Raw genomic sequence first — 13,762 nt, forward strand, 5'->3', positions numbered from 1 at the left:
CCCTAGAGCCTTTTTAGAGTGTGAGAGCCATTGTTGAGTGTCTTATGTGTTCTTGGAAGTTAGAAGAAGGAGAAGGAGCTTGAGGGTTCAAGAAGAAGTTTGTAGATCCAACATCATCATCCCATTTCCATCCTTTTCTGGTAATAAAGTCTTCATCTTGGTTTATAGTTTCTTAGATCTCTTTATGTCCATTTTATGAGAGTTTTGGTCCAAGAAGCTTGATTTATGGGACAAGGACGTCCCAAGCAAAGAGCTTTTCAGATCTAGAGTCCATAAGAATGGTTAAGGCATAAAGGTGCAAGCTTTATGCCATTAGAAACCATCATGAAAGCTTTAAGGGGTTGTTATGGCCTTTTAAGCCTCAAAAGGCCATGCATGGAAGAAAAGGCAGAGACTTTACGTGTTATACCGATCTTAGGAGCCCAGATCTACCTTTGGGAGAAGCTGTTTGGCTTAGAAGTCGTCTATATAGAATGAGACATAGAGGGACTCAGCGAGTCACTTATTGGACTCGGCGAGTCAGTCTGCTTTCTTACCCCAAAACCCTTCTGTTAAAGGGTATGAGTTGAGTTGGTATGGGACTCAGCCAGTCTGGGTCAATAGCGAGTATGAAGATCATTGTACTCGGCGAGTTCAATAAGGAACTTGGCGAGTCTAAGGCAATCTTCTTAGTTTATAAAGATGGACTCGACGAGTTGTTCATACAACTCGCCGAGTCATAGTCTGGACATTCATAAGAGGGAGATGAACTCGACGAGTTCAAGGATGAACTCGGCGAGTCGTTTGATAATGGTCCCGATTGTAAGACTGAAGGAGAACCCGTCGAGTTCTTGCTAGACTCGACGGGTAGGATCGGTGGTTGTATTGGGTTGGAAAAGCATGGACTCGACGAGTTGGTAGACCGAATCAGCGAGTCAAGTCAACTGGAGGTTGACTTTGACCGTTGACTTTGACCAAGTTGACCTGGATTGACTTTTGGAATATTGTGGTCTAAGTGTTACTTTGGGGTATTGATAGTTCGGGAATTGAAGAATCAGCAGTCCGGGGGATTGCCAGCTAGCAGCCAGAAGAGTATCAACAGGTTTTCAGCAGTGCGAGGTGAGTCTCCTCATTGTGTGCATGGGTCTACGGCCACAATGTCGGCCCATTATGTTTATGCTTATGGTTTTGTGTAGTAGGAAGACCCGGGGGTTAGCCCTAGGCACTTATTGTGATATGTTTGGATTTAGATCCGTTACCGGGGTTAGCCCGATGCAGTTTATATATTCCGGATTTCGGTCCGATGCCGGGTGGTACCCGAGGCAGTAGTGTATGTGTAGTTTTACTTGTTGTCTTTGTGATACTTGTATGTGCCTGGTAGGGAGGTGAGTCGGGTGAGGTCCCATATCTCATCACTATCCGAGTATGGACGGGGTTCCGTATCTCATTAGTAGTAGAGCAGGGGCGAGCCCCGAGTTAGGAGGGAGGTGAGTGTGGGCGGGGGCCTATATCTCACTATCAGCAGGAGCGTGGACGGGGTTCCATGGCTCATCAGTAGCAGGATAGGGGCGAGGCCCAAGTTAGGCGAGGCCTTAGAACAGTAGTACAGTAGAGCATGTTTAGATTTATGATATGTGTTATGTTGTATGCTTGTATATGTTAGTAGCGGGCGAGGCCCAGAGACAGGCGGGGCCTAAAAGAACAGATTTGTATACCGAGCGGGGCTCGATGCCAGGCGGGGCCTGATGCCAGAGCGAGTCCGATGCCGGGACTAGTCCCGATGCAGCGGGCGGGGGCCCAGTATGTGGTTATGTATGTGGTATGTGGTAGGTTGGGGAACTCATTAAGCTTCGTGCTTACAGTTTACAATTTTGATTTCAGGTACTTCCGATAGCGGAGGGAAGAGCTCGGGATGATCGCATCGCACACACCAAGAAGTTTAGCCTGGGATGTTTACTCTGATAAAATAAAAATATCTTAGAATTTTTATAGGGTGTCTAAATGGTAAAATGGGGTGTCCATTTAGCCAACCCCTTCAAAAATTAAAAAGACATAGTGGTGGGCCCTCATGTGGAAGACTTTTGGGTCTTCAACTCGTTTCAAAATAATAAAAAGAAAGGAAAAAAAAAGAAAAAAGTGATCCATTTATTTCTCGTATACGGTTGTCAACCAAAAAAAATAATAAAGAATTAGAACTTGGGCCTCTCCAATACAATTTCAGGCTCCGCTGGTGGGCTACTATTTATATTTTGGGCCATTTCTTTCACAAATGGGCTGTAATCATATTGGGCTCCTTCAAAACTAGTTTTTTATTTTATTTTATTGGGCCACCTCAACAACTTATATGGGCTAATTTTACAAGACAAAAGCAAACGCTTAACGCCCAAATGCTGCGATTCCGCTCACCAAAATACGTTTACAAAAGATGTGTCACAACCCGAACTACTTGATGTTTTCAAAAAAAAAAAAGGATAAGAGTAGTGCACTACTGCTACTCCGTAAAGCGCTATTTCAAAAAATGATGGTGATAGAAAGTCTCAATTGAAAACCGACGTAATACACACATCAACTTATTTTAAATGCAAGGTCTACCCATCTTTCTACCACATATCTATATATTATTTCTATCTAGTAAATCTAAACTAATTACTAAAGCTTTATTATGACAATCATCGCATGCATTTACCCTTAGGGAGATAAGGTATTTATGCAACAAATACTGACCTGCTACATAGTAGAAAATATTTCCATATGCAAAGATGCCACACATTTTTGTAACTGAATTAGCGAACAATCATTGAGTTAATGAAACCAATTTGCCATCGTTGGTGCTTAGCTATTGATTGCATGCCACTAAAGAATTCCCAGTATACGAGTAGCTTGCCTTACAAACTTATACAAAGGCACATGTTGTGACCAACTTCCAAAACCTCATACTTATATGCTTTAATTTCCATTATCATGTATTTATCTTACTATTCTTTACATAGTACAAAACTGGATAACTTAGTATTATTCTTTACAATGACATGTACAAACGAGTGAGGCTCAAACGTGAAAGCACAAGCCAATATCATACTTTCATCGTTCTCATATTTCACCCTTCCTAAAAGGGGGGAGTAGGAGGGTTGACATCATCCTATGCAAAAGCGTTATTTCTATTTCAAGTAAAGAGTTGAACTACATAACGAGCTGACATTGCATACAATTCTGGATCCCGGGGAAGCTTCACGGACCAACACCAGACATCAACCATGATGCCCAGCTATCAGTAGTCGTGTTGATTGGCTACCGGCAGTCTCGCTGCTCAGCTCTCAGCATCCGTGTTGCCTGAATTTCAACAACCGTCCCTAAACCCTAAACCACGCTGCCCAGCTATAAGCAGCCGTGTTGACCGAACCATGTTAGTATTGTTGCCCAGCTCAACAATCGTAAAGCCCAGTCCTCAGCAGTTATGTTGTCTGACTCACATCACTCGTGCTACCCAACTCTCAGAAGGCGCACTACCTAGCTCTTGTCAGCACTTGTGTTGCCTAGCCCTTTCCAGCAGCCGTTTTGCCCAAGTTTTAGCAGATATGCTCCATACTCTAAGCAACCTTGTTGATCATCTCTATACATCCATCATTCTTAGTCTTCACCTTCTCTAAGAAAGGGGGGGGGGGGGGGAGAAGGGTTGGTATAACACTATGTAAAAGTGATTTATATTCCAAAGAGCAGAGTTAAAGTACATGAAGAGCTGATATTATATACGATGGTGCATTCCCGAGATGATAATAGTATTCCAGATTGAAGGAGCAACCCCGCGGTTCAATTCCAGAAAATGGCCTTGCTGCCTAACTCTTAGCAACCGTGTTGACCAGCTCTCGATAGCAGTCCTGCTACACACCTCTATACAACAGCTCCACCATCTAGCTCTTAGTAGCCTCAACTCTCGACAAACAGCCAAGACAGCGAGACACTGATTGTCACTACAACTAATGATGCAGCAAAGTATCAAGTGTCGTTACATTCCGGTTGTACTGATCACCCAGGCTGGGCACATAGATCGAAGTCTGCTAAGCCTAATCTTGCTAAAGATTCAGAAGGTTCAGTTCCTTTGCCTCAAGTCGCTTAGCTTCTTAGCCCGACTCCATTATAGCGGTAACCTTTGCCTACAAGGTTCAGAACCCTTGCCTTGAGTCGCTCGGCTTCCCAGCCCGACTCCATTATAGCGGCAAGATCCGCCTGTAAGGTTCAAAACCCTTGCCTTAAGTCATTTGGCTTCTCAACTCGACTCCATTATAGCGGCAAGCTCCGCCTGCAAGGTTCAAGAAGTTCTCCTAGGCTACCAGGCATCATACATCAGACAATTCTATCATGCAATTCCTGAAGATCTCTAGCCTACTTATAACATGCAATTCTATCATAATCATCATAAACAAATAACAGTGTGGGTAATTTGGGGTATACTTCCTTGCTTTGAATGATCGTACACATCTCATCCTTCCTTGATTACTTTTGAAAATAATTTTGGAAACCATTTTGAAATTTTTATAGATCCTTAGTTTGAGTTTGGATTCACAAAAATGCTCATCCAATTCTCTCAAACCAAGGCTCTGATACCAACTTGTAACATCCTAAAAATCGAGGTAAATTTAAAAAAAAAATTCAAAACCAACCCAAAACCATAAATGTTTACAAAACATAATTCTCAAATGTTAAAATCACATATATCAGAGTTTCCTAAAACCAAATCTCATAAAATCCGAAGGATGTGCACGATCGAGCCTTCACATTTCCCTATCCCCTGAAGTACCTGAAACCATAACAATCTAACTGTAAGTCAAAGCTTAGTGAGTTCCCCCGAAGTACCACACTCAACCATACAGATAACAACATGCATATATGAGCCTCTAACCTGACTGGATTGCCTCACAGGGCCTACAACCTATCTGGACCGCTCTCCGCGCCTTTGGCCTGACTGGGCCGCCTCTCAGGCCTTCGGCCTATCCGGATCACCCCGAGTATCTTGGCCTTCAGCATAAAGCAGGACTGCCTTAACTCAACAAACCATAACATGTCGACATATACAATAAAAAATAATAATAACCATCAAATATTAGTAATCATATAGATCTACCAGTCTAACACATAACCAACATAACATCATGCCAATATATCAAGATACATAATCCAGTGGGCAAACATTGGTGCCTTCGACCCATAAGTACAGTGAGGAAAACTCACCTCACAATCTAAAATGTAGTTGAACAGATCATAGCTCCAACTGCTGACTCTACAACAAACAGTGACATGATCTCAAACTACTGCTCAAAATACCCAAAATACCCCTAAGTTAAAATTGGTTAAAATCCTAGTCAAAGTCAAGTTTAATAAGTCAAAGGTCCCACTTAAACTGAGTACGCCTTGCGTACTCCCCTCTACGCCCAACGTAGAGGGTGCCTTCCAAGCTACGAGCTCCAAACATGGTACGTACAGTGTACCTCTGGGTACAGCATACCAGCGCTGAACCACACTTCATCATTAAGTCCTTATTTTAGTAAGCTAAAGCACCAAACTTCAGATCCAGGTAAGAAGGGACGTCTTAATGGTTAAAGTCTCTGACTTTGTCCATTTGCATGCATACAATAGGGTATAAACTCAAACCCTTGGTCCAAAAGTCATCTAAGACCCCAAAACTCTTGCACGGCTTAATAAGAGTGTCCAAGCTCTCATTTTTATGAATCCATGAGCTCAAAACTATAGAAAACTACATTTCAAGGACCTAGAGTAGCTCATACTCTACTAGATCAAAACTATGGGATCAAAAATGTACACAAACTCTAGACTAACAAGATCTAAGCAAATACTTCATCAAGTTCCAAGCTTTATACCTTCAAAGGATGCTTGAGAGTGAGATACTTCTGGATCTAAGTCAAAAGTTTTATTACACTTTTCTTTTGGTATTCGTTGTTGGTATTAGGTTGTTTTTATTACACTTTCTTTTATTATAATTTTTCTTTCAGTTATGAAACTAAGTCAAAAGTTTTATTACACTTTTCTTTTGTTGTCGGAGCTCTTGAAAACCTTGGTCGTCGAAAGTTTTCTACTCTTGTTATTCTTAATGTTTCCGGTTCAATTCATGTTTTTTTAGTTGATTTTGAATCTTCTTAAAAAATAGGTTTTATTATTTTGAATGATTGGTCTAATCTACGTTGTCCTATTCTTCCTTAAAAAAGTTTTTTTTTATTATACTTTTGCAAGAATATCGCTTCATGTTAAGAGAAATTATAATGTTTTCGTTTTATTTTCTTGTTACAAATATGGTTTATTAAGGGTTTTAATGTTTTTTTAAATTTACATGTAGTGTTACGAAAAATATAGATGTTATGCTTCGTTTGGTATTATTTAAAAAAAATCATGTCTTTTGTAATTTGTTTTGTTCTTGCCAGACACTCCATGTTGTGTGTTTTTTTTCCTAACGTTCTTGTTCCGATTCGAGTCATTTTTTCTTTTTCCGGTTGTAGTTTTCATTTCCATTTTATGTTACAAAACTATTTGATTCGGGTTTGTATTCATTTAGTCGTATTTGTTTATGTTCTAGTTTTTCTTCGCGTCTCTATTTTACTTTTATTTTTGTTTGTTGGGTTTTGCTTTTGTTTCGGTGTTGCTATTAAATGTGGGTCATGACTCCATTGTTTCGAAAAAGCTCATGACGGTGTTGTTAAACGTGGCACGTGGCAACGTGCAATATGGCGTGCCATAGCACAAGATTTTCCTTTTGAGACATTTTTTTTCTTCTTTGTTATGTCTTTTCTAATAGGTATACAACTTTTGAGTTTTTGATCATTTTTTCTATTAGTTATTGATATAACATCTTTAAAAACTTGATATGTTTTATATAAATCTATATTTCTGTGATAATATAAGCAGGGGTGGACACATAATTTCATAGTAGGAGTAGTACGGGTAATTTAAGTAGTGGTAGGCAACCACAAATTTTCATAGTAGTAGTGACACGGGGTGGCACGTGAAATTTAAGTAGTGGGGTGATAGTAGAAAAAAATCAAAAATTTTTGTACTGCGTACGGAAATATCAGGCGTTGTCGGTGTCACTACGGGCAGCATATCAAAACTGCCCCTGAATATAAGTATAAATTAATACAAAAATTATTGTCTTACATCACGCCTTATAAAACGTTATGGCCTTGTCATGGCTCGTAAAACTTGAAGTTTTGGTAATGCATGTGGAAGATATGGTGGATAACCTATTGATTCATGTTCAAATCCTGTCACTACTCAGCCCTTGTGGCCATGGAGGTTCGCCTGCAGTGACTCCAGGGCATGAGGCAAAGCCTCATGTTTGCAGCGGGGGATTAGTCGGTGCACGAAAGCTGGCCCGGAAACCATCGTTAGGGAAATTCCCTTTTTAAAAAAAAACTTGAAGTTTTGTATTGCCGTCATGTCACGCCTCATGTCTTTGAACATTGGTATTAGGCGACACTTGGGCACCCCATAGGGAGGTCTCAAGTTCAAACATTTGATGTTGGCCATAAAAAAAAGTGCACCATGCAATTATAAAAGAGACTACTTAGTATTATTGACAAATGCGAGCCTTTTCCCCGAACTCCTATATCGGAGAGCCGCAGTAGGTGGTTAAGAACCTAACTTTTATACGTACTTTTAAATATTAACCCATCCTTTATAGAATGTAGGTTTGTTGGGAAGCAAATTGCATTAACCCACCTTTTTTGTCACATCTAACTTGGTAGCTAGGTTTCATATGTTCTTTCAAATATTAAGTCACCCTCTATAGAATTTGGGTTTGATGGGAAGTGACTTTAAAATCTTCTAACAATGATATGTGACATCTTTATATTAGTTAATTTTGAGGCTTATATAAAATATGTTTTTTTTAATTATTTATTTATATTTAATTTTTTTTAATCAATTCGTATAATACATAATTATCTAAAACTAGTAATAAAATGATTCTTCAATTACACATCTCTTGAATGAGGTTATGCTCATGCTATACATATGCCGGTCCATGCGTTCCTTCATAAATCTACTTACGACATCATATGTTATGCCGATACATAAGTTGTAATATGTTTTTATGAACAAATTATGATAGCACCATACATAAAAATCGTAAGAATCACATAAAAACAGTCCCTCATATATATATATATATATATATATATATATATATATATATATATATATATATATATATATATATATTTCTCCTTAAGTATCCTAATTTAATTCCACATGTCAAACTAATAAAGAATATTTAATTAAATATCAGTAATAAAAAATGAAAAGAAAATATTGATATTAAAATGTGTAATAACTATTCCACATGTCGTTCAAAATATGTTATTTCATAAAATGAATCTTCACCAAAAAAGTTTACTTAAATTTACGTAAGTCTCCACGAATAAACAATTAGAAGACCTCGTTGTGATGGATTGTCTTGTTAATTACGAAAGTATTTTAGATATCTTTATTAATTATTTTTTTGATTGAATTATATGTTAAATAAAAGAATATATAATTAATATAAAACCAATGTTGAAGGGAAAGAAGCATATCATGATGATGGAATTCTGTCCTTGTCATTCTCCCTTTATTAAATTGTGTGCGTTTTTAGTGTTTGTGTGTGTGATATATACACCCATATACCTTCTGAATACCTTAGGTAAAACTCATTGCCTGTGTTAGTGTGTATATATTATTAGTGTTTATGTGTATAGATTATTTATGACCATACTTCTCCAGAACCCAATAACGACATTATATCTTTGTGTCTGTGTTGGTGTTTGTGTTTGAAAGTTTTGAGCTTTGATCACCAAATATCTGGCTCCAATGGTGTTGAAGACTTCATTCAAAGGCTTGTTATTCATGACATCATGCACCTTGGTGGTTTTGAAAGTAACCTTGTTTTTCATAACATTTATTCCTTTAACCTCAAAACTGACGATACACGACCATGATGATCACAATTTTGATATAAAACCCCCGCTTGCTCAATCTGCCAAAAGCTTTAATCCTCACATCTCAACTCATCGACAACATGAGGACGTTGCTCGGATATTGCCCCAAGAACAGCCGGCCTCCACCCACGTTGGTGGACTGCAGCCTGGAGATGGCAATGATGGCGGAAATTCACCGGAGGTGACTGGTCCTCCATGGCAAAGAGGAAGTGGACAACGTCCCGTGGTAAATACAAGTCAAGCGGTGGTGCATGAGGGGGGTCAACTGTTAGCTGGAAGTTCTAACCCCTCAAAAACAGGTAATATTGCATCACATCTACTATAATAAATGAAGATCAATTTGCTACATGTCAATCTCTCATAAGTTTTGACACTTGTCATTTTGTGATATTTTTAAAATAAAATAAAATCCACATGTCAATTTCTAGAATTTTCAATTTTTAAAATTAAAGTCACATAATACTTATGTGCATCTATATGTAAAGTATTAAATGTAATAGATGTCATAATAAATTGCAATTAATATGTTTTTCATTCCTTATTTTAAAATTTTATTTTAAAAAATATTTATTGTTTATATTTTGATATTTAATCTTTTTTTTAATCAACCCGTGTATTACACGAGTTTTACACCTAATATAGGAATAAAAGACAAAATTACCATACAATATTGAGTATATTACGCCACTTGTTTTGTTAATTTATTTTAGATAAATAAAATTCCTTTTTTTAGAACAAGATCCATATTTAGTGAAATAAGTAATGTTTCAAAGCCAAAGGTATTATTGAGAAAATATACATTTTTTCAGAAATGTTTTCAACAAAAAATGTGTAGTGGGGTAAAAGCCAAGATGGGTACCAGAGGTACCGGTACCTCCAAGCTCACGGCTCTGACCCTTGAGTATTTCAAAATGGTGTGGTGAGCGGGTTCACTAACCCGTTCAAATCTTTCCCTCTAAGGTTGTGCATTTGACTTCAGTACTTGTACATTAAGGAGTAGGTTGGGAGGGTTCAGAAAGATGAATTTCTTGTTTTACCTTTCGGGGAATATAGAAATGAGATGAGAGATAAAAAACTAATTTGATGTCTATATATGTGGTTGTTTTTTTGGAATTATTTTTCAATTCTATTGATTATATAATAATTTAAAATTATGACAATTATAATATTATTAAACATAAATTCAAACACAGTTTAATGATAACAAATAGCGTACACATATTAACAATATTAACAAATATGTATTTAAAAAAAAAATACATCAACTAAATTTATGAATTAAGAGACAAAAAGTTATACAAATAAAAAAAACTTCAAACAATGGAATTTAACTGAAACCAAATTATCAAATATGTTGAACTCCTTAAATAAATATTATAAATAACATAAAACTAACCCTTTGTGCCCTAATACAAGAATTTGGGCGTAACCAAAGTATAAAATACTTTAAGGCCAAACGGCACTCGGTCCAGTACTAGATCTTTCTTTTGGTTTGGGCCCAAGTTGTTCTCTTCTTTCTAACTTTTGAGATTTATTTTATTTTTATTTTTATTTTTATTTTTTTAGGAAGGGATGTGAGTGACATAGAGATGTACCATGACAAAGACATCTTCTTTGAGAACTACAAACAAATGAACAAAAGTTTAAAAATCTACATTTACCCACACCAAAAAACTGATCCATTCGCCAACGTCCTATTGCCCGACACCCGCAATTCACCAAGTGGCAACTACGCCAGCGAAAGCTTCTTCAAAATCGCTCTCTCAGCGAGCCACTTCATTACACAAGATCCATCCGAAGCAGACCTCTTTTTCTTGCCTTTTTCCATTGCAAGTATGAGACACGACAAAAGAATCGGAGTCGATGGCATTAAAAACTTCATCAAAGATTATATTTCAACCATCAGGCACGAGTACCCATTTTGGAACCGGACAGGTGGTGCCGATCATTTCTATGTTGCATGTCATTCTATTGGAAGGACTGCAATGGATAAAGCACCCGAAGTTAGAATCAACGCGATTCAAGTTGTTTGTTCTTCAAGTTACTTTTTGCAAGGCTACAATGCACACAAAGATGCATCAATACCACAAATATGGCCAAGACCAGGCGTCACCCCTATCCGACACCCGTCTGAAAGGTTAGTGCTTTGATAACATATTGTAATTATTAAGCTCACATTGACAGACTAGCCCAATAACCTCATAATCACTTTATAAACATGATAGCAGACTGGTAGTTATTGGTAGCACACAACTAAAGAGTTAACATTTTACATGATGTTGCAGGGACATGCTTGCGTTTTATGCAGGGGCGATGAATTCGAGGGTGCGTGAATCGTTGGTTAGGACATGGATGAATGATACGGAGATTGATGTTCATAGAAAACGACTTAAAACGCCTTACTCGGATTCACTACTTGGAAGCAAGTTTTGCATTCATGCGAAAGGGTTTGAAGTGAACACGGCTCGTGTAGGTGATGCAATCTATTATGGATGTGTTCCTGTTGTGTTGGCGGATCATTATGAACTACCATTTGCGGATATTTTGGATTGGAGTAGGTTGTCGGTTGTTGTTTCGACGGAAGATATTCCATTTTTGAAGAGGATACTCAAAGAGATTGTTGATTCTTATGAGTATGTGAAGTTGCAGAAGAATGTGTTAAAGGTACAAAACCACTTTCAATGGCATCGAAAACCGGTAGATTTTGATACGTTTTATATGGTGATGTATGAGTTATGGCTAAGGAGAAGTTCTATTAGGATTCATTTATTCAACGACAACGAGTGATATTTGAAAAATACAGTGTATTTGAAATTTTTAAGAGACTAATAATTAAATTGTTTTAAATAGCCAAGTAGGATCTTTCAAAAGTTATCATTCAAGATCATAACTTTGCAGGTTTCTTTCAGTAAATGAATTACTGTAGCAGAATCATAGAAAAAACATAAGATAAATGAAATTCACATTTGTAATCAATTCAATCCAATTTCAAATATAAGAATCAACATATGTCCAATTAAAACCTACTTTTAATTGATATAAGAACACCCAAATGAAATTGACAAACTTTTTACCAAAAAGAGCAGACGCAAATGAACTCTGCATCACTAATCGATTTAACTAGCAGCAACAAGATATAATTTGAAGAACTATTAACAAGATTTGAACAATGTAAAAAGAAACACAAATCTAAATGAACTCGGTGAACAAGATATAATTAGAAGAAAACGCAATGAACAAGAAGATGAAATAACAAGATTTCCACCGTAAAAAGCATATGCATATGAATTTCTGAGACAGATGCATTAAGAGAATCGAGTGAAGGGAAACCTAAACCAAAAATTTGACCAATTAAGAGTAGCAGAAATATGAATATGAATTAAACCCAAAAAAATGGCGCCGATGGCGAAAACAATTCCATTGCCGGGAATCGAACCCGGGTCTCCTGGGTGAAAGCCAGATATCCTAACCGCTGGACGACAATGTAGTTGTAATCTTTTTGGATATTATCCTATTAATTGCTAAGTTTAGATCAAAATCCCATTTTTGACTTGTTTTCATTCTACCGTAGATGTATCAATAAAATTGATTTTTTATCTACTATAATTTATCTCGCCAATATTTTGTTAACATAATAGATTTTAGTTATAAAAACTTATGTACTATAATTTTCAAAATTAAGTTATATTTTTTGCTTGACTAAATATCTAAATGTATTAGAAGTTAGTACATTTTCACAAAATACCGACAATAGTAAAAAAATAGGTGATATTTTCAAAATTTAGACATGAAAATTGACATTTCCGGGTATAGACATGCATTCCGCGGAGGTAGCTCCGCGGAATCTACTGTAGTTCCGCGGAATGGCAAAATCGTAAATAAATTAGTGTATTAAAAAAAAAAAAAAAACTCAAGATCCATTCCGCAGAGCTACAGTGGATTCCGCGGAGCTCCGAGGAATGGATCTTCAGTTTTTTTTTTTTTTTTTTTTTTTCAAATCGATTTTTCGGGGTTTATATTCATTCCCCAAACTAATTATTTTCATGATAGTATGAATTTTTATTGACAATGTTTGGAATGAATGTGAGGTGGAAAAAAATTAGTCTTTTAATTAGAGATCATTACATAAAAGAATCATTGGAGAAGTTTTTTTTTTTTCTTCTGAAGATCCATTCCTCGGAGCTCCGCGGAATCCACTGTAGCTCCGCGGAATGGATCTTGAGTTTTTTTTTTAATTTCATCATTTATTTACGATTTTGCCATTCCGCGGAGCTACCTCCGCGGAATCCATGTCTATACCCGGAAATTTAATTTTTTGTGTCTATATTTTGGAATTCAACCCCAAATAATGTTTATACCCGGTATTTTCCCATTTGAAAACTATGCATATTTTAAAATTTTAGATAGACAAGTAACCGGTTGTTTAAGTTATTTTCCATTGACCCGTCAACAGTAAATATGGAAGCATATGAGGTTTTTTTTATGATAATATATAAAAAGATATTTGGTTTTTATATGGTCGACAAGTTAAGACTTAAGAACATCTATAATAAGAGTTCTTAGTGGATTGTTTTAATGTAAAATCTCAAAAATAAAATTATCTATATTCCTCCATATAAGAACATTTATAATAAGAGTTCTTAGTGGATTGTTTTAATGTAAAATCTCAAAAAAAAAAATGATCTATATTCCTCCATCAAATGTGTGCTTTTTCAAAATGTTTTATATGAATATTTTTTTTGAAATCTTCAGAAAAGTCCCAATATTTTGGTAATTTTTTAAATAAAGTCCTATTTTTTTTA

At 36.5% G+C, this 13,762-nt stretch overlaps 1 protein-coding gene and 1 non-coding gene across 2 annotated transcripts; one reads left to right on the top strand and one right to left on the bottom strand.

Moving 5' to 3' along the window:
- The first annotated feature begins 8,832 nt into the window (after positions 1–8,832).
- On the top strand, positions 8,833–11,747 carry LOC145158423 (putative glycosyltransferase At5g03795). Its single transcript, XM_079077325.1, has 3 exons — positions 8,833–9,259; positions 10,527–11,097; positions 11,246–11,747. The coding sequence occupies exons 1-3, from the start codon at positions 8,833–8,835 to the stop codon at positions 11,745–11,747; spliced, it is 1,500 nt and encodes a 499-aa protein (XP_078933451.1).
- A 628-nt stretch (positions 11,748–12,375) lies between these two features.
- On the bottom strand, positions 12,376–12,447 carry TRNAE-UUC (transfer RNA glutamic acid (anticodon UUC)). The gene has a single exon. It is a non-coding gene; the product is annotated as a tRNA-Glu (tRNA).
- Between the last annotated feature and the right edge of the window lie 1,315 nt (positions 12,448–13,762).

The sequence above is a fragment of the Lactuca virosa genome, chromosome 2 (assembly GCF_052849685.1).
Source record: "Lactuca virosa cultivar CGN04683 chromosome 2, Lactuca_virosa_CGN04683_v6, whole genome shotgun sequence".
Taxonomy (NCBI): Eukaryota; Viridiplantae; Streptophyta; class Magnoliopsida; order Asterales; family Asteraceae; genus Lactuca; species Lactuca virosa.